Source organism: Procambarus clarkii, chromosome 18 (genome assembly GCF_040958095.1).
Source record: "Procambarus clarkii isolate CNS0578487 chromosome 18, FALCON_Pclarkii_2.0, whole genome shotgun sequence".
NCBI lineage: Eukaryota > Metazoa > Arthropoda > Malacostraca > Decapoda > Cambaridae > Procambarus > Procambarus clarkii.
The window spans coordinates 26,880,355-26,903,349 of record NC_091167.1 but is presented as its reverse complement, the minus strand read 5'-3'; the positions used below and the strand labels follow the sequence as shown (position 1 = coordinate 26,903,349).

The following is a 22,995-nucleotide window of genomic DNA, read 5'->3' as shown; positions in this document are numbered from 1 at the left end:
CTACTTGATCCCTCAGTTCTTCAGAAATATGAACAAAGGTAGTTCCTTTTAATTTACTTGGACAAATTAACTTTATTTGAATCAAAGAAATACATTCGACATAATGCATGATTTTTTTTATATTATATGATAATTTTAAAGCTTTAAGGTAGTTAAATGTTTTAGGGGTAAATATTACTGGAACTGCGCACTCGTTAATGCCTGAGTATATAATAATAATTAATATATACTGTATATACATATATATAGGGGGGGTACCACCTCTGGTGCAATTGTAGGAACCCATAGCCTCGGAGAAGTAAATAAAGAATATTCAGAGAAGACCTTGTGGATTCTCACTGAACACTTCAATATTTTCATCTTCCACCCCCTATTCTTTTTATACATACTGAACATATACTATATATAGAATATATATAGATATAATCTTCGAAGAAATGCTGAACGATCTGAAGGAAGATGAGGGAAGAATAGGGGCTTTGGATGCCCATGATGCTTTGTACCTCCTCACAAGGTGCCTGGCTTTGCCCAGGGTTACCTATTTCCTAAGGTCCAGTCCAAAAGTTCAAAATTAACAGAATATGACGCACTCCTAAAGTCAATAACCATGAAAGTGTTAAACCTCTCCCGCAAGATGACCAGTGGGACTAAGCAACGCTCCCAGTTAGACTCAGGGGTGCAACCCGTTCTCGCAAATTTAATATGTCAATATTGACTTATTAAATATGTGCATAGGTGACATACTTAACATAATAGATACCCTTAAAAAGATTCATAGAAAACACCGACCTTACCTAACCTTGTTAGTATCTTAAGATAAGCATCTTATTGCTTCGTAATTACAATTATTACCTAACCTATAATAGGTATAGGTTAAGTAATAATTGTAATTACGAAGCAATAAGATGCTTATCTTAAGATACTAACAAGGTTAGGTAAGGTCGGTGTTTTCTATGAATCTTTTTAAGGGTATCTATTATGTTTAGTATATCACCTATGCACGTAGTTAATAAGTCAATATTGACTTTACGAATTTGCGAGAACGGGTTGCGGTATTCGCAAGGCGACACAGTTAGCATTGCCGACATTCTTATCCTCGACCAGTGCAACAGATGAATTAGTGAAAGAAATACTACCAAAATACCTAAGAGACTCCATTGGGATTAATGATCCCAAATTTGCGGATGAAGCCGACCAATGAGACAATCTTGCCAACTCTCAACCTCGACCAACATTTCCAAACGACTGCAAACAGGACAAATGAGATAGCCCCATAGTGGAGAACATTGTCACAACATTGTTTGAGGCAGCTTCAGGGAAGGACAAGGCCCGCCTCCGGACTGTACAAGCTCCCCATGCCGGGGATTTCCTGTTGGCAGTCCCTAATTCTGCCTTGGGCAACCGTCTGAACCACCGGGGCCTTAAGTAGTGGTGGTATTGCCTTGCGCCTTGCCGCCTCTATCTCCTCCAAACACCGGTGTATCAGCGGCTATGCACGGGCGGACCAATACGGCAGCCATGGTCTCATCTGTCGTAAGTCACAGGGATAGATTGCCAGACATGAAGCAGTCAATAACATCATCAAGAGAAGTTTGTCTACAGCTGGGTGTCTAGCACAAAGGGAACCTCAGTTGTGCAGACCTGACAACAGTCACAAACACCCAGATGGAGTCACCCTGCAGCCATGGAGGAATGGTAGACAGGTCGTGTGGGACTACACGTGTGCATCTCCATTGGCTGATACCTATCTACCTCACAGTACAGCTGAGAGACGCTGGGCACCCACCTTCAGGGAGACCCAGAAAACTAAAAAGTACAGGGACCTAGAACGTTGTTACAGGTTCGTGCCGATAGGCTCTGAGACTCTGGGCGCCTAGGGTAAATGTGCACTCAAGTTCCTAAAGGAGGAAAGTAAGGAACTCATTAGCAAACTAGAAAATCAAGAGCGACCAGTTTCTTATTCCAGAACCTCAGTGTCATGATCCAGAGAGAAAATACTTAATGTTTCTTGGGCACGCACCCCACCTCCGAAGAGCTGGATGAGGTCTTCGAACAGTGATTGTTATATACGTGTGTGTTTTCTATAAATTGTAACAATGTAATAAAATAAAATCAATAATAAAAAAAGAATAGGGGTGGTAAGAGAAGAAAATATTAAAGTGTTTAGTGGGAATCCACAAGGTCTTCTTTGAATACTCTTTATTTTCTTCCTCGAGGCTATGGGTCCCTACAATTGCACCAAAGGTGGTACTCCTATATATTTTTTTTTTTCAAAAGAGAAGGGAGTACCACCTCTGGCTGGAAGAAGCCAGAGGAAACCCATAGCCTCGGAGGAAACCACACATAACGCATTGCAGGGAATGTAGGTCCCCTCCAATACAGTTTCTGTGTGCTTTTCTCCTACCACCCCCTTCCTTTTTTTTTTTTTTTTTTTTTTTGCTTTATTGTGTATTTAAAGGTTACAAAACATACAAGACAAATGCCTAAAGGTTATGGATCTCTTGAAGCTCCTCCGCTTCCGGACAGGAACCGAGGACGCAGCAAGCATTTCCCCTCTGGATCGCCACACTAAGGCGCTGAAACAAAAAACTGGAAGCCCTTGGGTCTCTGGTGACGTCAATGAGCTTGGAACCCAATTCCTTGAGAAATCCCAAGGCACTCTTGCCCCAGGGGCCATGCGTCTCAGACGCTATGGGAACAAAGAGGTATTGACCTTCCAGTCGCCTGTCTTGAGTGATTTTGCTGTTTCCCCCTTTTTATTATTTATGTTGTACACTTTATTGAACATGGTTTCACAGTTATATATGGAAATAAAGGAAAGCTTGTTTTCTAGAGGCTGTAGATTTCTTCGAACTCCTCCGACGCCGGGCAGGAACCACCGAGGACATTCCCCCTCTGGATCGCTACGCTGAGGCGCTGGAAGAGAAAACTTGCCTCTCTATGGTATCTTGTAGTTTCAATGAGTAGATATAATTTTGCTACAAATTACCTACTTCAAATTATGTTAGATTATAAGGACCGGCCCGAAACGCTATACGTGTTAGTGACTTTACAAGAATGCAAAATTATAAATGCTATGTACTCTCATAAACCCAATGTACCGTCTTGTATATATATAAATAATTATATAAATAAATAAAAGTGTTGGAAGCCGGATGTGGAGGGCGGCATTATGGCGGTCGGGAGAGACCGCCCCCACACACACATTGTTCAAGGTATGTTATATATCTCTATTGTCTCCTCCCCAGGGGCTTATAAGGCGAGGTGAAGGAGAAGAAAGTGTTGGGGAATATGACAGTTTGGTGGCCGGAATTAAATTAAGGGCGATTAGTGCGAACATTTAAGTAAAGGTTAATATGATGATAAGAGCGAGAGGAGCAGTGAGTTAGTGTGTGTTCCCCAGTGGATACTCCACGGAGCGCTAGGTTACGTTTGGTCTTTGTGTACTTTACTAAGTACAACAAAATAACTTTGTGTACTTAACTAAGTACATCAAAATAACTTTGTGTACTTAACTAAGTACATCAAAATAACTTTGTGTACTTAACTAAGTACATCAAAATAACTTTGTGTACTTAACTGAGTACATCAAAATAACTTTGTGTACTTAACTAAGTACATCAAAATAACTTTGTGTACTTAACTAAGTACATCAAAATAACTTTGTGTACTTAACTGAGTACATCAAAATAACTTTGTGTACTTAACTGAGTACATCAAAATAACTTTGTGTACTTAACTAAGTACATCAAAATAACTTTGTGTACTTAACTGAGTACATCAAAATAACTTTGTGTACTTAACTGAGTACATCAAAATAACTTTGTGTACTTAACTGAGTACATCAAAATAACTTTGTGTACTTAACTAAGTACATCAAAATAACTTTGTGTACTTAACTGAGTACATCAAAATAACTTTGTGTACTTAACTAAGTACATAAAAATAACTTTGTGTACTTAACTAAGTACATCAAAATAACTTTGTGTACTTAACTGAGTACATCAAAATAACTTTGTGTACTTAACTGAGTACATCAAAATAACTTTGTGTATTTAACTAAGTACAATTAACTTTGTGTACTTAACTAAGTACAACTAACTTTGTTTACTTAACTAAGTACAACTAACTTTGTTTACTTAACTAAGTACAACTAACTTTGTGTACTTAACTAAGTACAACTAACTTTGTTTACTTAACTAAGTACAACTAACTTTGTGTACTTAACTAAGTACAACTAACTTTGTGTACTTAACTAAGTACAACTAACTTTGTTTACTTAACTAAGTACAACTAACTTTGTGTACTTAACTAAGTACAACTAACTTTGTTTACTTAACTAAGTACAACTAACTTTGTTTACTTAACTAAGTACAACTAACTTTGTGTACTTAACTAAGTACAACTAACTTTGTGTACTTAACTAAATACAACTAACTTTGTGTACTTAACTAAGTACAACTAACTTTGTTTACTTAACTAAGTACAACTAACTAACTTTGTGTACTTGTATTGTATTGTATTATATCTTATATATATGCTTATTATATTTAAGTAGTACACTTGTACTGTATACCCCTTGAGTGTAATAATGTATTCCCCACAGTACACGTTGAGTTTAGGGTACTGTGTTTCTCTGGGCACAGTAGTTGGGTGTATTTGTTCACTCCTCTATCTGTATGAAGCATATTATCAAAACTACCAAATTTTGACAGATACTGGAAAAAATGGTTGACTATCAAAACATGGACCCTCCCATTAACATCCAAAGTGCTTCAAGTAGCATTCAGGATACTTCCAGTAACGTTCAGGGTCCCAACAGTAACGTTAAAGGCCCTCCCAGCAACACCCAGGACCCTCCCAGCAACACCCAGGACCCTCCCAGCGACACCCAGGACCCTCCCAGCAGTATCCAGGACCCCAGCAGCACCCAGGAACTCAGCAGCACCCAGGACCCTCCCAGCGAGACGAAGTCGCCTGAAGTTTGGGAGACGCGAAGCGAGAAATCGAATAGTTCGGATGGGTCGGACCTGAGACCGCTTACAGACATAAGAGAACGTCTAAGGAAGACACTCACCTCCACACCCTTCCAGGTGACACACACACTCACCTCCTCACCCTTCCAGGTGACACACACACTCACCTCCACACCCTGCCAGGTGACACACACACTCACCTCCACACCCTGCCAGGTGACACACACACTCACCTCCTCACCCTTCCAGGTGACACACACACTCACCTCCACACCCTTCCAGGTGACACACACACTCACCTTCTCACCCTTCCAGGTGACACACACACTCACCTCCACACCCTTCCAGGTGACACACACACTCAGCTGCACACCCTACCAGGTGACACACACACTCACCTGCACACCCTTCCAGGTGACACACAAACTCACCACCACACCCTGCCAGGTGACACACACACCCACCACCACACCCTGTCAGGTGACACACACACCCACCACCACACCCTTCCAGGTGACACACACACTCACCTCCACACCCTACCAGGTGACACACACACTCACCTCCACACCCTGCCAGGTGACACACACACTCACCTCCACACCCTGCCAGGTGACACACACACTCACCTCCACACCCTACCAGGTGACACACACACTCACCTCCACACCCTGCCAGGTGACACACACACTCACCTCCACACCCTGCCAGGTGACACACACACTCACCTCCACACCCTGCCAGGTGACACACACACTCACCTCCACACCCTACCAGGTGACACACACACTCACCTCCACACCCTGCCAGGTGACACACACACTCACCTCCACACCCTGCCAGGTGACACACACACTCACCTCCACACCCTGCCAGGTGACACACACACTCACCTCCACACCCTACCAGGTGACACACACTCTCACCTCCACACCCTGCCAGGTGACACACTCACCTCCACACCCTGCCAGGTGACACACTCACCTCCACACCCTGCCAGGTGACACACTCACTCACCTCCACACCCTGTCAGGTGACACGTTCTCCTACACATTCTAAACACATCCATTATATTTCGTATAATGTATGCTACAGCAGTAATAATACCAGTATCTATTTTGTCCCTCGTGTCTTTAAGTGATTGAAGACCTGACCTTGAATCACAGAAAAAATACTCTTTTATTTGTCAATGTGTTAACAGCTGGTTGTAATGCATGTAATTCTTTATATGTGGAGCTGAACCAGTTGTTTAGTCTTACACTAGCAACCTGTGTGCATATTGCTTTTGTACACCTTTCGCAATAGGTAATCTGAGAGGGAACTCTATCAACATCAGAGGCCCGAGACATTCAACACGCTTCCACAACACATGAAGGGGCAAAACTGGCCGACCCGCTCACATTGTTCAAGAGAGAACGTGACAAACACCTCCAAAGAATACCTGATCAACCAGGCTGTGATTCATACGTCAGGCTGCGAGCAGCCGCGTCCAACAGCTTGGTCGATGACCGGGCCGCGGTGACGTTGAGCGTTAACCTCAAGGTAATCTTACATGCAGGCTGTTCCAGCCTCTTGACAATTGAATCAGTGTAAGCCTAGTGTTCACGAAGCCGTAAATTAACTGTAAAGGAATCAGTAATATCATATATTGATTTGAGGTGGATTTTTCTCCGTGTCTCTTTCTGCTGATGGGCGTGATGATACTAGGTGATGAGAGAGATGAGGAGGATCTATCTTGAGGTTATCTTGAGATGATTTCGGGGCTTTTTAGTGTCCCCGCGGCCCGGTCCTCAACCAGGCCTCCACCCTTAGGAAGCAGCCCGTGACAGCTGACTAACACCCAGGTACCTATTTTACTGCTAGGTAACAGGGGCATAGGGTGAAAGAAACTCTGCCCATTGTTTCTCGCCGGCGCCTGGGATCGAACCCAGGGATCTCGTCCGACCGGCTCCCTATGGTAATAGTGATGATTTTTTTTCAGGGATATTCCTGCGCGGGCCCCAAGCCTCTGGCTGGCCCACTAAGTGTTACTTGTGTCTGTATAATTAGGCGGTGTGTCAGTATTTATGACTCGTGTGGTCGCTTCAGTGAGATTTTGTTCTATGTGTTTAACAACTGCTTCTGCTCTGTTGAATCTCAGTTGAAATCTTAATGGGTTTGTAACTGTGTACTGTGTTATGATAGTGATGAGGATGATGGTGATGATGACAGTGATGAGGATGGTGATGATAGCGATGGAAATGATGGGGGATAGTGGTGATGATAGTGATGATCGGGGATGATGGTGGTAGTGATGATAGCGATGAGAATGACGGTGGTGGTGGTGGGAACGGTGGTGGCGGCGAAATAACTGTCTGATAGTGATGATAGTGGCTGTGGTGGCAGGGAGTGAGAACTGGAGAGTGTGTGAGAAGGTAGCCATATTAACCCAGGCACCCCTGGTGGTGGTGGTGGTGGTCCCCGGCAGGTGACGGTGGTGGTGCTGGTGGTGGTGGACGCGATACTGGTGGTGGGACAGCTGCTGCTGGACCTCGGGGAGCACACCAAGGACTCTCCGGTTCCACTGGTCCTCCACGCCCTCTCCCTCGCTCTGCTCGTCCTCTTTTTCCTCGAGTTGCTACTCAAGATCTTCACATTCAGGATGGAGTTGCTCTCCCACAAGGTGCGGCCATACGGGAAACCTATTTGCCCATTTATTTAGACACACACACAATACCAATATAAATGAGTAAGTATTCACCTATTTGTAACAACAGGACTGAGCTTCAGCTCTTGGACCACACTTATCCAGCCGCATTTTATTTAATGACTAGCTGGGTTCAAATAAGCCCGGCTAGCTCAGTCGGTAGAGCACGAGACTCTTAATCTCGGGGTCGTGGGTTCGAGCCCCACGTTGGGCGGTGAGTTTTTCCAACCTCGTGATCCACCGTAATCCACCAGCAGCCTGTTCTCATTAACAAAAGGCCATTCCATGCACCTGCCAAACCCCGTTTATGAATGAAAAATGGTTTACACACGACTCACCAGCCCGTCCTCAGACCAAGTAGTGAATGGGTACCTGGTTGTTAACGATTTGGCAGGTTTTATTCCGGGGAAAATTAGGATTAAGTCCTAATTGTCCGGGCAAGTCCTAAGGACTTGCCCGGAATGCTATACTAGTGGCTGTACAAGAATGTAAGAACTCTTGTATACATAAATAAAAAGAGAAGTGAAACCTTGTAATAATTAGATACTAACCAATAATTAAATACTACTGTACTTAGAGAAGATATCATATAGAGGTACCATCTAATTAAGATGTTACCAGCATGGTTTTTTTTAGAAATCTATGTTCGACTAACCTTTATTTCTGTTATATCATTTTTAGTATGTTCAGTGATAGCAAAACTGGTTGACATTATTTATCTGGATTTTCAGAGAGCATTTGATAAAGTTGCTTATCGAAGACTACTTTAAAAAATGCCACATGGTACAGTATAGATGATCATGTACCAAGTTGATAGACTTTTCTTGATTTGGACACAATATGTAATTTCATTAGAAAATCCTTTGAATTTTGATCTGAAAAAGTTATTCTCACTGTGTACAGTTCATTAGTATGTCCTATTCTGGAATATTAGAGTTTTGGCCATCGTACTCTAGAAGAGATATTAGGAACTCTTGTGTCAGTCAACAACATACTAAATTTATTCAGTCTTGAGAAGTAATTTAATACAGTACAGGTATTTACGATCATTAAGGGATATGATACTCTGGATCTGGAAAAAAATATTTTAATTTAGCAATGTTTAACCACAAAATAATAGCTTGTAAAGTTACAAGCAAAAGTTTTTACTCAAATGCAGCAAAATACTTTTCCTCTAATTGAATAGTAAACATATGGAACAGCTTACTAAATTATAAAATTCAGTGTAATATTTTATATACATTTAAAAGCAGAATTTACAAGAACTGTACGTCTCCTCCAAACCAAAACTTGCTCGTATAACAATAAAATTACCATAAACAAAACTTTCTAGTTAACATATAATGGTCTGTTGCAGTTTGAATTCCTTTGCAATGGTTTTGTTAGGATGCCGTCCAAGTGCTGTGTTGCAGGCAGAGGTGTTTGACGGCTTGGTGGTGAGTGTGGCACTGTGCCTTGATGCGGTCTACCTTCACTCCCATGATGCCCACTCTGGCTTGGGACTCATCATCATCCTCAGACTTTGGCGAGTCGTCAGGATTCAGAACGGTGAGTGATACTGTAGGTATACGCACACACACACACACATATGGCATATTTGACAGGATACACAATATATGTAGTCAGAATACATAGTAGTCAACATGCATGATATATTATGTTAATCGTTATACTATATCAATAATACATATACGGTATTAGCATATGTTATAAAAATGCTATGCCATGTATCAATACACTTAATGTATAGTCAGCATATATTTTACTTGAATAAATATACATAAAATTCTGCACAACATATTTTATCTTTTTACCCAAGTCATCAAAGAGATTCTTATTTCTTGTGATGACCAAATATACTGTTAAATCAGTCTAAGAGTTTTAAGTCAGAGTTAGCCACTCAGTGCAGATACTATGAAGATGTAGACAGCACAAGCAGAAGTGTGCAGAGCTTGAATGGTGAAGGAGGGAATTATCAGGAGAAAGTGCCAAGCCATTAGGACTATACTATATAGCACTTGGAAGGGTTCAGGATAAGGATTTTTGATGGGATGGGGGAAAAGGAATGGGGCCCTACCACTTGGACGGCTGGGGATTGAACATCGACCTGCATGAAGTGAGACCGTCGCTCTACTGTCCAGCCCAAGTGGTAAGGACAGCTTGAATGGTGAGCATGATGGGTAATGAGAGGTTTGAGGGAGTGATTGGTGACTTGTAGGGGCTGCAAGTACTAGTTGTTTGTGTGCAAGAACTTTCAAGCCATTTTTTGTATCATTGGCTACTGGAGGTGTTATGGTACCTTTCTTTTAAATGTCCCAGAGATCACTTGGAGACAATTTGCATAGATGCATATAATTAGGGTACAAATTTGGGTTAATGAGTTGGGTCAGTTTAAGATACAAAATTAGAAACCAGAATTATTTATCTAACTTATTTAGTATAATCGTAAGATATGATCAAGGAACACCCTCGGTAAGCATGATCATAATATTGTACATGCAGTCTTGACAACCAGGATGCAAATTCAGATCAAGAAAGACACACTGTACCGAGGACATGGCTCAAACGTGGAAGAGCGGCTCACTGGCTTCCCAGACAATTGTCTTCACTGCCTTGTCACCATGATTGCTTTTGTCTAGTACAAGGTTTTTTTTCTCCTTTGGTTAGTCTCTGCCAGACTATTTTACCCATCTCTTGTATTTGCCTTTTCCCTCTTTATTTGGTTACATTAACACGCCGTTTACTCCACAAGATATAACTGGTATATGGGGTGATCTTAGAATATTATTTGTATACACTAGATTAATGTCTTAAATTTATTAATCACCAAATTTTAATTGTTCTAAAGTTCATATTAAAGGCAGTAGTCTCGAGTTCTAAGACTTCAAATTAGTACTAGTAGTTTGTAATTTTTGTTATAATGTCAACAATAGAGTAAAATTTGGCAATTCATAATGAAGCTTGGTCATGGGTTTCGCAGCTATGTTTGTGCAGGCCCGGCGGGTGTGCGAGAAGCGGGTGCAAATGGAACGGCAGCATCGATTGGCAGTGGAAGAGGAGCTGCAGAAGAAGGAGTGCCAGGTCGCCTACCTCCAACAACTGCTTGCTACCAACCATATAGAGTACAAAAATGAATATATTGAATAGTTATGTTACTTCCCCGAATTTTCCTTCAGAGAATTCCACCTACTAACATGTTTGCGAGTTAGTACTTCTTTGGAAGGAAGAACCACCTAACATTAATATAAGTATGATGCATACAAAAGTCTGAAATTCTCAGCATTAGTGACTTTGCAAGAATGTACCACTTGATTACCAAAGTGTGTAATAGAATAACTTATTGTATCTACCAGTACAGTACTTTTAAATAACTAAATGTACGTTACCACAAAATAACATCTTTAGAAAATTATTAGAGCAGCAGGAAATTTGATAAAATCTACACTGATGGCTATGTTAATTAAGTCAACTAATGGCAAAGCAGGTGCAGTATACACTGTAAATGTGAGTAATGCATTTTAGGGCAAAAAAGAAGGATAATTAGGGGTTGAGAACCATGATTACTGTCATTGTTATAGTATCAAGCTTCTGACACGAGTGCTGCATTACAAAATTGTAGAAAAAGGCAGACAGCAGGGACAGTTGACAAAATAAAGAGAATCGTGTAAATGTTAATCAGATAAGTGTAATCAAGTTCCTGTGGGTTTTCCATGTTCGATTTTTGTGTAAATGAACAAGTTAATTTGTTGGGTGCCAAATGTGCTGAAAGAGACCATGTATTAAACATTTCATTCCCAAGACTTACAAATTAGTTATAATCAAGTAACTGAAGGAAGAAAGAACAGTTATATTAGCAAATCTGTATGCTGGTACAATACAGGAACATTCCTGGACAGAACTACCTGTACTGACCATCTTGAAAATCAGAACAGTCTACAAGAAGTTTAACTGTTTGAGGAACAATGCAGTTCTGAGAGTATGGCACAGGTCTTGTTCTATTAAGTGACCACAAACTAGTGTAACCAATAGGTAACTGACCCCCAAGATGTTTCCCACTTCTTTCAGAAAGCCAGGGATATTTCTAATTTCCTCTCTGGTGACAGGAGGAAGACCAAGGTGTCGAGTCATCTGATGGTACATGCAATATGTTTTTCCAAATAGCTAACAATCTATCCCTCTAACATTTCCAAATTGTGGGAGAGGATTGTCAGGAAGGACAGCACATACAGCTTTGGGCCTGGTCACCAGAACCCAAAGAGTGAGAATGACGTCTCCATAAAGCGAGGGGCAAAACAGGTAACCATGGGATACCTTCTATTAAAGAAGCAAGCATAAAGCAATACAGTATGGAGTACCCCATTCTTAGCACAGCTTCCCTTTTTAATAGGGTGAGAGACTAAAACACAAATTTGCTCACTGGTGCAAAAATGCTCTTACCCCATGCACCTAGGCCCAGAAACTCATTTGATCTACACAGACAACCCCCTCAGGTGGGCAGACCAACGACCAAAATGGGAAGCCTACGATAGACATTCTTAGCTGCCTACCACACCACCAGGCAACAACACTAGAAAACACCTTCAACTGCCTGGAAGTGGAGTGCAAATGCTCCTTTGCCTACAAAAGATGCAGCTAAATTAATCCCACTCCCAAAACTCCCTTTCCTAAAAATAAAAAATCTAGGAAGATTTGTTCAATCAAAAAGTAAGCAATGAAATCTAAAGAAAAAAGCTATCCCCCCACGACTAAGCAACATCGATTGGCTACTTATCAACGTGTTGTCATTATTTTAAAATTGCTCAAAATCTTGAGTAAATTGCACATCGGGAAATAATACCACTTCTGACTATCATACAGTTTATATTTGAATGCATATTAAATAACAATACAATGTTAAAATTATATATTAATTGAAAAAATACTAAATATAAACAAAAATAAAAATAAAAAACTTGCAAAATTTTATGCTCAAAAAATATTATAATTAATTTTTGACAAACTTCAGTCAGTCTGTTTTTGAGGGGAAAATTTGTATGCCACATCCACCTACAGTTTACTACACGTGCCATTGCACAGCTAAAACATGATACATCTATAGTAGCCACATTCTTGCACTAATAACCAAGAATGTGCCATGAAACAATGCTTCATTCTCCATGAGGTTAAGACATCAGCTTCTGTAAGCCAGTCATTGTATGCAACAAAAATACAATTACAGTATAGATATAACACACCCATGCAAGGAAACATGAAAATTAAGAAATAAAACAAAACTTATACTGTATAATAACAATTGTCTTCAACTTTCACCTCTTTCCTGTCCTTTCATGTTGAAATGGCAGATGCCCTGGAGAATTTATGTCATACTGGAAAGAGAGAAAACAACACTGGATTAGAATCTTTTATAAAAAATATCTATACTATACCTATGCAGGCAATGAGTCACAATAACATGGCTAAAGTATGTTGACCAGACCACACACTAGAAGGTGAAGGGACGACGATGTTTCAGTCCGTCCTGGACCATTCTCAAGTCGATGGAAACGTTGGACGAAACGTTGTCATCCCTTCACCTTTTAGTGTGGTCTGGTCAATATACTATACCTACTAACTACCAAAAATTCCACCATGGAAAATATCAATGTATACTTTGTATATACTTTGTGTATACTAATACAGAAAGTATTCGACACAGCCTAAACTCGTAATATAAATACTCATATATAATATAATCTCTTCAATTATTTACACTTTTTATTTATTTTAATAAACATTCAGAATCTATTGCTTTTTTTTTAATAGAGCTCCAAATATATAGTTGTATATTATTCAACTATTTTACCAGACACAATAATGTACTTGTGCATTGCCTCCCCCAGACATGCATTTTTTATGGAAGACATTTGGCCAATCATCAATGCTCTAAACTATATTGTCATACTGGCCTAGCCCCTTCTCCTGATAATTTTCTTCCCTTCAATGATTTGAGTAAGATAATATTGAGGAGTCAAATGACCTTGATGCTATTCATTTTCAATAGTTACAGTTTCCAATTTTTAATAATTTATGCTAAATTTACTAGTATGAGAGTTGACTCACAATAACCAAAAACACTGCAGTGTTAAAGGTCTTTTTAAATACAGTATAGTAAAGTGGAACCTCCATATCTGTCACATTTTGACGACAAAATATGCTTCCATATTCATCACCCGCCGCTCAGTACAGGATCGCCACTCAGTCCTCTAGCCCACCCAATCAGCCTTGTGTAGTTATAAAGTGTACATCTGCTAATTTTTCTAGGGGAATTTTTGTTCTTTTTTTGGCCCTAACAATACATAGTGAAGAAAAACAACCAAAAGGAAAGCTGTGAAAACCACAACCGAGTTGTGATTTTCACAGCTTATTGCCAAGTTTGAAAATGGAGAATCTGTTTCCAACTTAGCCTTAGAATTTAATATGCCAAGAGCTACCATAAACAGCATAAATAAAAATATGGAAGCAATTAAAAAGGCTGCTGTGGCAAAAGGTGTAAAAATTTTTTTACTGCTAGTAGATCAACATATGAAGGTATTTCAGTAATCCACACCTATAACAGATTGGAAATGTTATTGGTGTGGTTTACTGAATAATGGATGACTGATGATAGCAGTTTAGAATCTATTATCTGTGAAAAAGCAACTTTTTTATTTATGTATTTTTTTGGGGGGCTAGAAATGAATTAATTAAATTTCAGCTATTTCTTATGGGGAAATTTTTTCCATATTTGTCAGTTTCCTATTCTCCAAGCCCTCAGGAATGGATTAATGACGAATATTGAAGTTCCACTGTAGAGTACAGTATTGCTGAATGGTGCAAAATACACCTGCAGTATATTGCCTATGAAACCGAACCAAACCAAAACTTGCACCTTGTACAAAAAAGTTAAAAGTCCCCCCAGATACATGTGCTACTTTTCATAGGCCAACACAAAAAGGGTGACATGATCCTTTATAAGATTTTATGCCTGTGACTCCTGTCACAGGAGACTTCTGTGACTTACTGCCATCCTTCACTTTTGCTTCACAATTCCGAGATAAAAAAAACGACAAAAGACGAGGCAATTTAAAATATTCATACCATATCACCCATAGTAACCATCCTAAGATTTACCTTCCCACCTGAAAGAGTAAGCAATGGGTTTGCAGACTGCAGTCAGCTGGCAGTAGCTGATATTACAAGAGGTTACATCAACACACATATACATAATTCCCCATTTCCCACTTTCATTATAAGGGGAGACTTTGACTCGGATATAAGAATCAAGTTATACTGTATAGCAAAGGAAGGTTATAGATAATTAATAACATGAAATTAAAAATACCACTTGGCTATTCATTATATAACTCATAATACAGTACCACAGTACTGTATAACATCATGATAAACAAGCACTACCCACACTACACCAGCAACTCAACACTCCGTTAGGATCAGGTGTACAGTGATCCTCTTGAGTATATACATTACTGATTATACCAAATAAATTCACTTCCTCTTTACAAAACACTTTTACATAGTTTTGTCTCTTACAATATCTCGAGTCGTTCACAGTCACCATATACCCCCATCTCAACCTTCCTCTTTGCTACAGTACATTCTGCCATCATTCACCCATATAAATTCCTAATTTTTGTAACTTCAAATATTGTAGTTATTGAATTTAGTTGACTTATAACCAAAATTACAACAAAGGAAAACTAATTTAAATGATCTACAAGAGCAGTGTTTGAGAACATATTGTGTACTGTAATTCCATTTTTTGTACAGCAGTCAACACTACACCCACAACATAGGTTGCAATCTCACTACTTATATTTGAAACTGACCAACATTCTTCATTCTGTATCTATAATAACTGCCTCAATACAGTATCTAATGACTGCCATTCTTTGTTATTTTTAAAGTAGAAGTATGGCACAGGATCTTAGATTAGACCTATGGATTTAAGGCCTAATGATCTAAGGCCTTAGATTAGGCCACATCAACTGGCTAATTAAATTCTTTATTAAATATACCAATAACAAGAGAGAAGCAGTGAAAATTAATATTACCCACCCACCAAACTGACAAAGAAGGATTCCTGAAACCAGCAACTTCAAGAACATGAGGACACAAATTCAAGCTAAGGAAACAAAGGTGCTGAAAAAATTAGAAAGTCTTCTTTTGTAGAGTTGTAGACGGTTGGAACAAATTAAGTGAGAAGGTGGAGGAGGCCAAAACTGTCAGTACAGTAGTTTCAAAGCGTTATATGACAAAGAGTACTGGGAAGATGGGACACCACAAGTGTAGCTCTCATCCTGGAACTACACTTAGGTAATTACACACGCACACACACGTTTTTCCATAATTGGAGCAGACTAACCTGTCAATCAGTGCTTTTCTCATGGTTGTAGAGATGGCAGACTGTGGAGTATCACTAATTTTGAAGATGCTCTCAATCACATTGAGTTCTGTTGCTGTTGTGTCCATACCACAAAAAGCTGCCCAATCATTCACAAGAAGACCTGCTGCTAAAGCATTACTACCTCGGTTTACTGTGCCAGCCTGAAAAATACATTTTTCTTAGTTGACTATTGTCAATTATTTATTAGTACACTAACCTTCGCAAGCCCAATCCTGTGCAGCAGTAAATCACAGGTAAACCCAGCATTAAATACCTGCTTGATAAGGTTCTAGGAGGAGTTCTACTCCCCAAGCCCAGCCTGAGGCCAGGCTTGACTTGAGAGTTTGGTCCACCAGGCTGTTGCTTGGAGCAGCCTGCAGGCCCACATACCCACTACAGCCCAGTTGGTCAGGCACATTTTTTAGAAAACAGTCTAGTTTTCTCTTTGAAGATGTCCACGGTTGTTCCGGCAATATTTCTTATAGTCGCTGGGAGGACGTTGAACAACCGCGGACATTATTTGGAAGTTCAAATTATCATTAAGGCTTTATGTGCCACAGTGAAACTGGCTATCACAAATATTCACCATATGAAAATACTGTAGTGGAATAATTATTATAAATAAAAAGTTGCCTTAAAAAATAGAAAAATTTTGCTTATTGGAAAAAGAAGTAAACAATAATAAACAAAAAAATGATGAATTCCTCTAAGATGAAGTACATATATGCTGCCTTTGTGATTCTTTGTGGTGCCTCCATAGATAAGATTTGCTCTTATGTTTACTTCATAAGCTCTCTTTTTTTTTTTTCCTCAGAGCTTGGTAGACTCCTCCCTTCATTAAATATTGTTATTCTGGCCTCTTTACTCCTGTCCTCATTCTCATTAATTTACACTTATCTGGATTAAATTCCATTAGCCATTTGTCTGAGCATGCCTGCAACTTATCCAAATCATCCTGAAGCCTGGTAGTGCTGTAATCCTTACCTGTTCTGATTATCCTCATTAAATTTGCATCATCAACAAATAGTAACACAAAAGGAGTATTTAATCAGCTATATCATTTATATAAACAAGGAATGCCATGGGTCCCAGAACTGACTTTTAGAACTTACTAAACATTCCATTTCAATATTTCACCTACTGTTATTGTTTCCTATTGGTAAGGTAGTTCTTCAGCTAATATGCACTTTACCCATTACTCTGACCTGATTCTCAAATTTGTACAGTAGCCTCTGTAGGACAGTGTATGGCTTTATGTGTGCACTATGTGGGAGGGGGTGGGGAGGGGAAGATTCCCCCAGCCACTGTGCTGTTAAACTTACTTACCTATAACTGTATTACCAAACACCATTTATGCACATGAAGACTTACCACGAGGGGAACTTGTAAGAGCATGGAGAGTTCATCTTGCTCCTGGGTAGGTGTAGAAGGATGTACAATGCCTCCTTGATTGGATAACACTGCATATGATCCAACAAGAACGTTGTTGGCTACAGTATGGCGGAACACCTCAACTTGCAACACATCGTGGATTGTTTCTTCAGTTTCCTGTGTAAAATTAATTTATGCTTAGCCCATGTGAAACCATTAAGGGGGATAAATTCACGACTCTTAGCATTCAACAACATTTAAGTTACAGTTTCGGTGCACCTTTGTATTAAGGTCGCTCTCAGGGAGTCAAATTTCACCAAAAAGTTCTTAATCATCTTTAAACTCAAGTTACCACTAGGAGAAGCATTTCCTAAGTACACTTGTTTACATTAGTTTTCAGTTGAAAGCAATCAATGAATTATACACTTAAATTAAAAAAAAGTAAAATACGATTTTATCTCATTACAACACTGAAGGTATCCCCCGTTTCCTTTGCCAGCATATCTCATAATACTAACAGACAGACCTGACAGTTCCATAGGTGCAATAGGTACACTGAGGGAGAACTATCAACATCAAGAGCCGAAGCATTTTCAACACACTCCCGCTACACGCAAGGAGCATAACTGGCCGGCCTCTCACAGTGTTCAAGAGAGAACTCGACAAACACCTCCAAAGAATACCTGATCAACCAGGCTGTGATTCATACGTCAAGACTGCAAGCAGCCGCGTCCAACAGCCAGGCTGACCAGACGACCAACCAGGAGGCCTGGGTGCAGACCGAGCCGCAGGGCTGTTGATCCCCGGAAACTACACAAGGTAGGTAGGTAGGTACAGATACTTCAACAGTCCTCAATAGAGGCAGACCAGAAGGACAGACCTTTGCAAATTTTATGTAAAGGGCATTTGCAGACAAGATGTTCTGGAAATAGAAAAGGATTAGAATGCAGCTACTATCCCAGAATTTTTTTAAATATGTTTAGGAAAGAAAAATGTCATTTTAGATCATGTAGGTTTCCCATCCTGACGTGCAAAACCTCACTTCAGGACAGAAAATGCTATGACCTCAGCTGCCCATACTTTCATGTGAAAGGCACAGAATGCTACATAAACAGTAGCAAACAAGAAAATGGCTTTGGGGGAAAGTCAAATAATTGTTTATACCCAGACAAAAGAGGTTTCAAAAGGTGAAACAGAGAGAATGTATGAAAGTGGATGAAAAATTCAGTTACATACTAGAATCACAAACACAATTACACCCCACAACAAAGCTACAATTACTACAGGCAACAACCCAACAACAATCAGTACTGGTCAGCACAAATCAGATATTTCCACCCATAATGGCTCTGCCAGAAAAGGTCTCCCTGTCAAACCACCCCAAAAAGCATCACCTCATTCATTTTTGCCAACATACAAGGACTAAAAACAAGAGCAAAAAAACAAAATACCATTCATAAATGGCCTCCTCACCGAGTCAAATGCAATATTTGGAGCTTTCACAAAAATTTATGCAGGGAAATTCTTGGACAGTGAGATCTGTCTGTACCAGAATATAATCTATACAGATGTGATAGGGTAAATAGGTCACATGGAGGAGTAGGTCTGAATATTAGAGAAGACCTTGTATGTTCGGAGCACCTTAACTACAAATGAGGTGGTAGAAGTATTGGGAGTAAAAATAGAGAGTAAACTTAATTATTCTAAAATACAAACTGCCAGATGCAATGTCTGAGGAACTCGCAGAAGAGATAAATAAAATAGAGAATAGCCTTTATGATTTGGCAAACCCAACACCTGATATTATCTTCCTAGGTGACTTTAACCTGCCTTGTCTAAGATGGAGAATAGCAGACGATAATGTTATACCGGGAAATCTATATGGACATAACCAACCACAGAATAGAGAACTACTTAGATTCCGTGATAAATTTTTATTCAACCAGCAGATAACTGAGCTAACTAGGAACAAAAATATTCTAGATCTGATCTTCACAAACAATGAAGACATAATGATCAGGGACAATGATCTCAGATACAGTACCACATACTCGGATCACAAGCTCATTGAAGTGCAAACTAACATCAATACTTATAATAGACCTAAAATAATGATCAAGCAAAAGGGGTTATTGCATGATAAGTACACACTACTGCCTCTGTTCATCACTCCTTTAGGTGAGTCAGGGTCCTTGGGAATGGTGCACTTGGCTCTTTTTTTCTTTCCTTGTTGTGGGCTCTGAAGCATGTTAATGCTTTGTAGCTTTCGTTGTCAAGATAGGGGGGGAGGGTTCCAGGGGGGCCACTCTGAAGGTTACTCCAAAAGAGCTTAAAGCTGAGACACTTGTGCGAGATTCCAACGGCGACCTTGCATTCTGCTGTATCTTGTTTAGTTGCTGCTGTTACTGGGTTGGAAGGGAGGAGGTGCCAGAGGTGGAGCCTGGTTGTCCTGTCTTTCTAACTCCTCATGGTTCTTCTTGGTTTCTGCCGATAAAGGTCTTTTGGTCCAGACTGGGAGTTTTCAGATTCTCTGGTGCTGAATTGATATGTAACGAAGTAAGAAATGGATGAAATGCCAATTTGGACTGGTAACTTTGCCGTGTCACGTGGAAATGTCTTTTTGGATTTGTTTTTCTATTTGCTTTTCTTCCAGACTGATACCCTCCTTCCTTTTCAAAGTGGAAAATTGGGTAGAGATGAACTCCCATGGATTCATATCCTTACTAAACTAATTTTGGTAAAGTCCTTTCATTACAAGTGCATTCTAATCAAGGAAAAATCCCTCACCTAAACATCTCTCTTTCTCTCTCTCTCAAAAGAGCAAATAATAGATTATCTACTGAAGCTGTGAAAGCAATGATAGTACTAAATTTGACATGTTAAATTTTCACACAAAATTGAAAAAGGGGGAAGCTTTCACAAGCAGCAAACTTCCTGTTCTTGACACAGGACAAGGATTCTAGTGTAGCCCAAGAAGAAAAACCATGCAAAGGATATACTGTATCTTCCCCACTGAAAATTTATATTACTGTACGACATAATATAGTAGTACCCCAATAATACATCATAATTTGAAACAATTAATCTTCAAACATCAAAATCAATAACTTTAGATACTTGGTACAAAAAAACTTGCGAGGATCATACCCGATCTATATCTGGATGAACAAGGGCGACGTAATCATTACACACAACTACATTTCCAAGAGCAGATAATCTTTCCTCTATCCGCTGTACTTTAACTTTATCTGGGAGATGGTCTCGTAGGTGCTGTAATTCTGTATCAGTTGTTGTGTTGGGCACCAGCAGACCATGTCGATTACCTATACATTTAAAAAACAAAAGAATTAATGTTTAATGTGTTTATTACTCTCTCAAAAAATAAAAAAGGTATATAATGCAAGAATACTATAACTTTGTGAAAATATTTCAAACTTTACAAAAATAAAGTACAGTACAGTACCTACCTGCAACCATGGATCCTATGATGCGACATCCAGCTACAGATGTAAATACAACAGGAATTGTATCACTCAGCTGCTCCTCAAAGATGCTGAAATAAACATTGAATTTACTTTCTCCTCTAAAACTCTATTCTGTATAATTAAAGATCATTTAAGATTAGATTATTAAGACAGATTATTCATGTCAAACTCCAACTGTGAGCACTGCCTTCTTGTGGCGAGGAAGGGAGCAAAAGGAGCAAAATTATAATTTCAACTTTTCATACGATCGACAACTATCAGGAAAACCTGTCTGTAGAGAGTTCTTCCTCATCGCCAGTATTTCTCAGGATCCAGCCCCTTATAGCTTATTTATCAAAGGTAGGGTCATGGCATCAATGAACCAGGTCCATCGATTTTCTCACGCCCACAACTCTATTTTTAACAAGTTTTTCTATGAAATATCTATGAAATTAAACAATTAGGGATACATGGTTTCGTAACCATTATCAGAATAACATTTCCGCCGCCTCCAATGAGCCATATTCAAGCCTTCATTAAATGAAACAATTATACATTTTTTGACATTATGACTAAACTTATGGAAATATGATGGGAGTGGAGGCCTCAAGTCATCATGCAATGTCATCACTACCATTTAAACAAATCTAACACAAAATAATAACATGGATGTTTGTATAATACTGGCCTTCTTTTGGTTTAAAATAACTTAATTACCACTGTTGAGGACAGGAAGTCTGTAGTTAAAGACTTACCGAGGTCCAATTACCAATCTTCCCAAGATGCCATCCACAATAATTGTCTACCAGATACATATTTTACTGTTAAATGAACAGCGGCATCATGTAAAAGTTAACTTGCCCAACCGGTTCTGTTCAGCAAAGTGATTGAGCCCGGGACCTTCGGTTGCAAGGAGAGGACGTGGCCCACCACGCTACAGGTCTACCAATTTACATCAGGTCTTTGCCACAAGGTAAACTGCCTTTTAATTAAGGTAACTGCCCTATAACATTCCATTATTCAGCTCGATACCAATAACTGATACCTGACAGGGTTTGTTAAAGCTCTGAAAGCAAATTACTATTACATGTCAAGGCAGCGCCGAGGTGTGGCTATACCGTTCGTATTTCCCGGAATCACTTGCCTGTAAAAGTTAGCTGAAGCTCCGATGCCGGCGAGGCAGAAGGAGTTGGTGAGCTTGGCAAACACCCCAATTTCATTGGAGCCCTCAAACTGACACCTGATAGCCATAGTAATAGTGGTGCAGACTCCAGCCACGCGTGCCTCTTCCTTGTAAACAAACCTCCACACTCAAGGGGTCCCACGGCCCCACTTTTATCTAAACCATCACTCACATTTTTTTGTATATATTTATTGTAAATTCTAGTATAATAATATTTATTGTAATCATTATATTGAATTATACATATTTAAATTGCTATGAAAGCTCTCAAATCTTCTTGCAAGGGGAAAACCCCTAGTGCAAGACTTGTCCAAGCTATATTGTCTTGAAGACTAATACGGCGCCAACTTCAAAGTCACAGATTATTGCGTAAGGTTGACCGAAAATAATTTTTTTTATTAACAAGCTTAGGTGTACACTGCAATGTGCTGCTACCTTATTCTGTACGAAAGGTTACAGAGTGTAGATCACAAGCTAACTATATAAGTTCGTCTAATATCCCCTAACACCGGGCAACAAAATTAATTCCAGAGCTAAGTCAACTCGCGTATCAGGAACGGTTGAGGGCCACAGGGCTAACAACATTGCAAACCAGGCATGACAGGGCAGATCTCATGGAAACTTTCAAAATATTGAACAATTTGGAGGATGTTGATCCGGAAAATTTCTTCAAAAGGTCATATAACACAAACGGGGGCCAGATTCACGAAGCAGTTACGCAAGTACTTACGAACCTGTCCATCTTTTTTCAATCTTTGGCGGCTTTGTTTACAATTATTAAACAGTTAATGAGCTGCAAAGCACCAGGAGGCTGTTTATAATAATAACAAGAGTTGATTGGGAAGTTTTCATGCCTGTAAACTGTTTAATAAATGTAACCAAAGCCGTCAAAG

The 22,995-nt window shown here is 39.6% G+C and overlaps 2 protein-coding genes and 1 non-coding gene across 3 annotated transcripts; 2 read left to right on the top strand and 1 right to left on the bottom strand.

Moving 5' to 3' along the window:
* The first annotated feature begins 3,163 nt into the window (after window positions 1–3,163).
* LOC123754283 (voltage-gated hydrogen channel 1) lies at window positions 3,164–12,366 on the top strand. Its single transcript, XM_045736529.2, has 5 exons — window positions 3,164–3,215; window positions 4,716–5,093; window positions 7,444–7,638; window positions 9,075–9,210; window positions 10,643–12,366. Exons 2-5 carry the CDS (start codon window positions 4,728–4,730, stop codon window positions 10,807–10,809), a joined length of 864 nt encoding a protein of 287 aa, XP_045592485.2. The 5' UTR covers window positions 3,164–3,215; window positions 4,716–4,727; the 3' UTR covers window positions 10,810–12,366.
* TRNAK-CUU (transfer RNA lysine (anticodon CUU)) lies at window positions 7,804–7,876 on the top strand. Its single transcript has one exon. It is a non-coding gene; the product is annotated as a tRNA-Lys (tRNA).
* Window positions 12,367–12,502: 136 nt separating the features above from the next.
* On the bottom strand, window positions 12,503–22,245 carry eIF6 (eukaryotic translation initiation factor 6). The gene is made up of 6 exons (XM_045736530.2): window positions 22,064–22,245; window positions 20,923–21,008; window positions 20,603–20,778; window positions 17,456–17,632; window positions 16,064–16,245; window positions 12,503–13,028 (listed from the first exon to the last, which is right to left on the bottom strand). The coding sequence occupies exons 1-6, from the start codon at window positions 22,168–22,170 to the stop codon at window positions 13,019–13,021; spliced, it is 738 nt and encodes a 245-aa protein (XP_045592486.1). The 5' UTR covers window positions 22,171–22,245; the 3' UTR covers window positions 12,503–13,018.
* Between the last annotated feature and the right edge of the window lie 750 nt (window positions 22,246–22,995).

Bases quoted from the DNA above. Each gene is read 5' to 3' on its own strand.
- LOC123754283 (XM_045736529.2), top strand. From the start codon at position 4,728: ATGGTTGACTATCAAAACATGGACCCTCCCATTAACATCCAAAGTGCT. The intron at 5,094-7,443 runs GTGACACACACA...GGTCCCCGGCAG, and splicing joins TCACCTCCACACCCTTCCAG to GTGACGGTGGTGGTGCTGGT. The intron at 9,211-10,642 runs GTGAGTGATACT...TGGGTTTCGCAG, and splicing joins AGTCGTCAGGATTCAGAACG to CTATGTTTGTGCAGGCCCGG.
- eIF6 (XM_045736530.2), bottom strand. From the start codon at position 22,170: ATGGCTATCAGGTGTCAGTTTGAGGGCTCCAATGAAATTGGGGTGTTT. The intron at 21,009-22,063 runs GCAAGTGATTCC...TGTTTATTTCAG, and splicing joins GCTTCAGCTAACTTTTACAG to CATCTTTGAGGAGCAGCTGA. The intron at 16,246-17,455 runs GTAAGTCTTCAT...TGTATTTTTCAG, and splicing joins TCTTACAAGTTCCCCTCGTG to GCTGGCACAGTAAACCGAGG.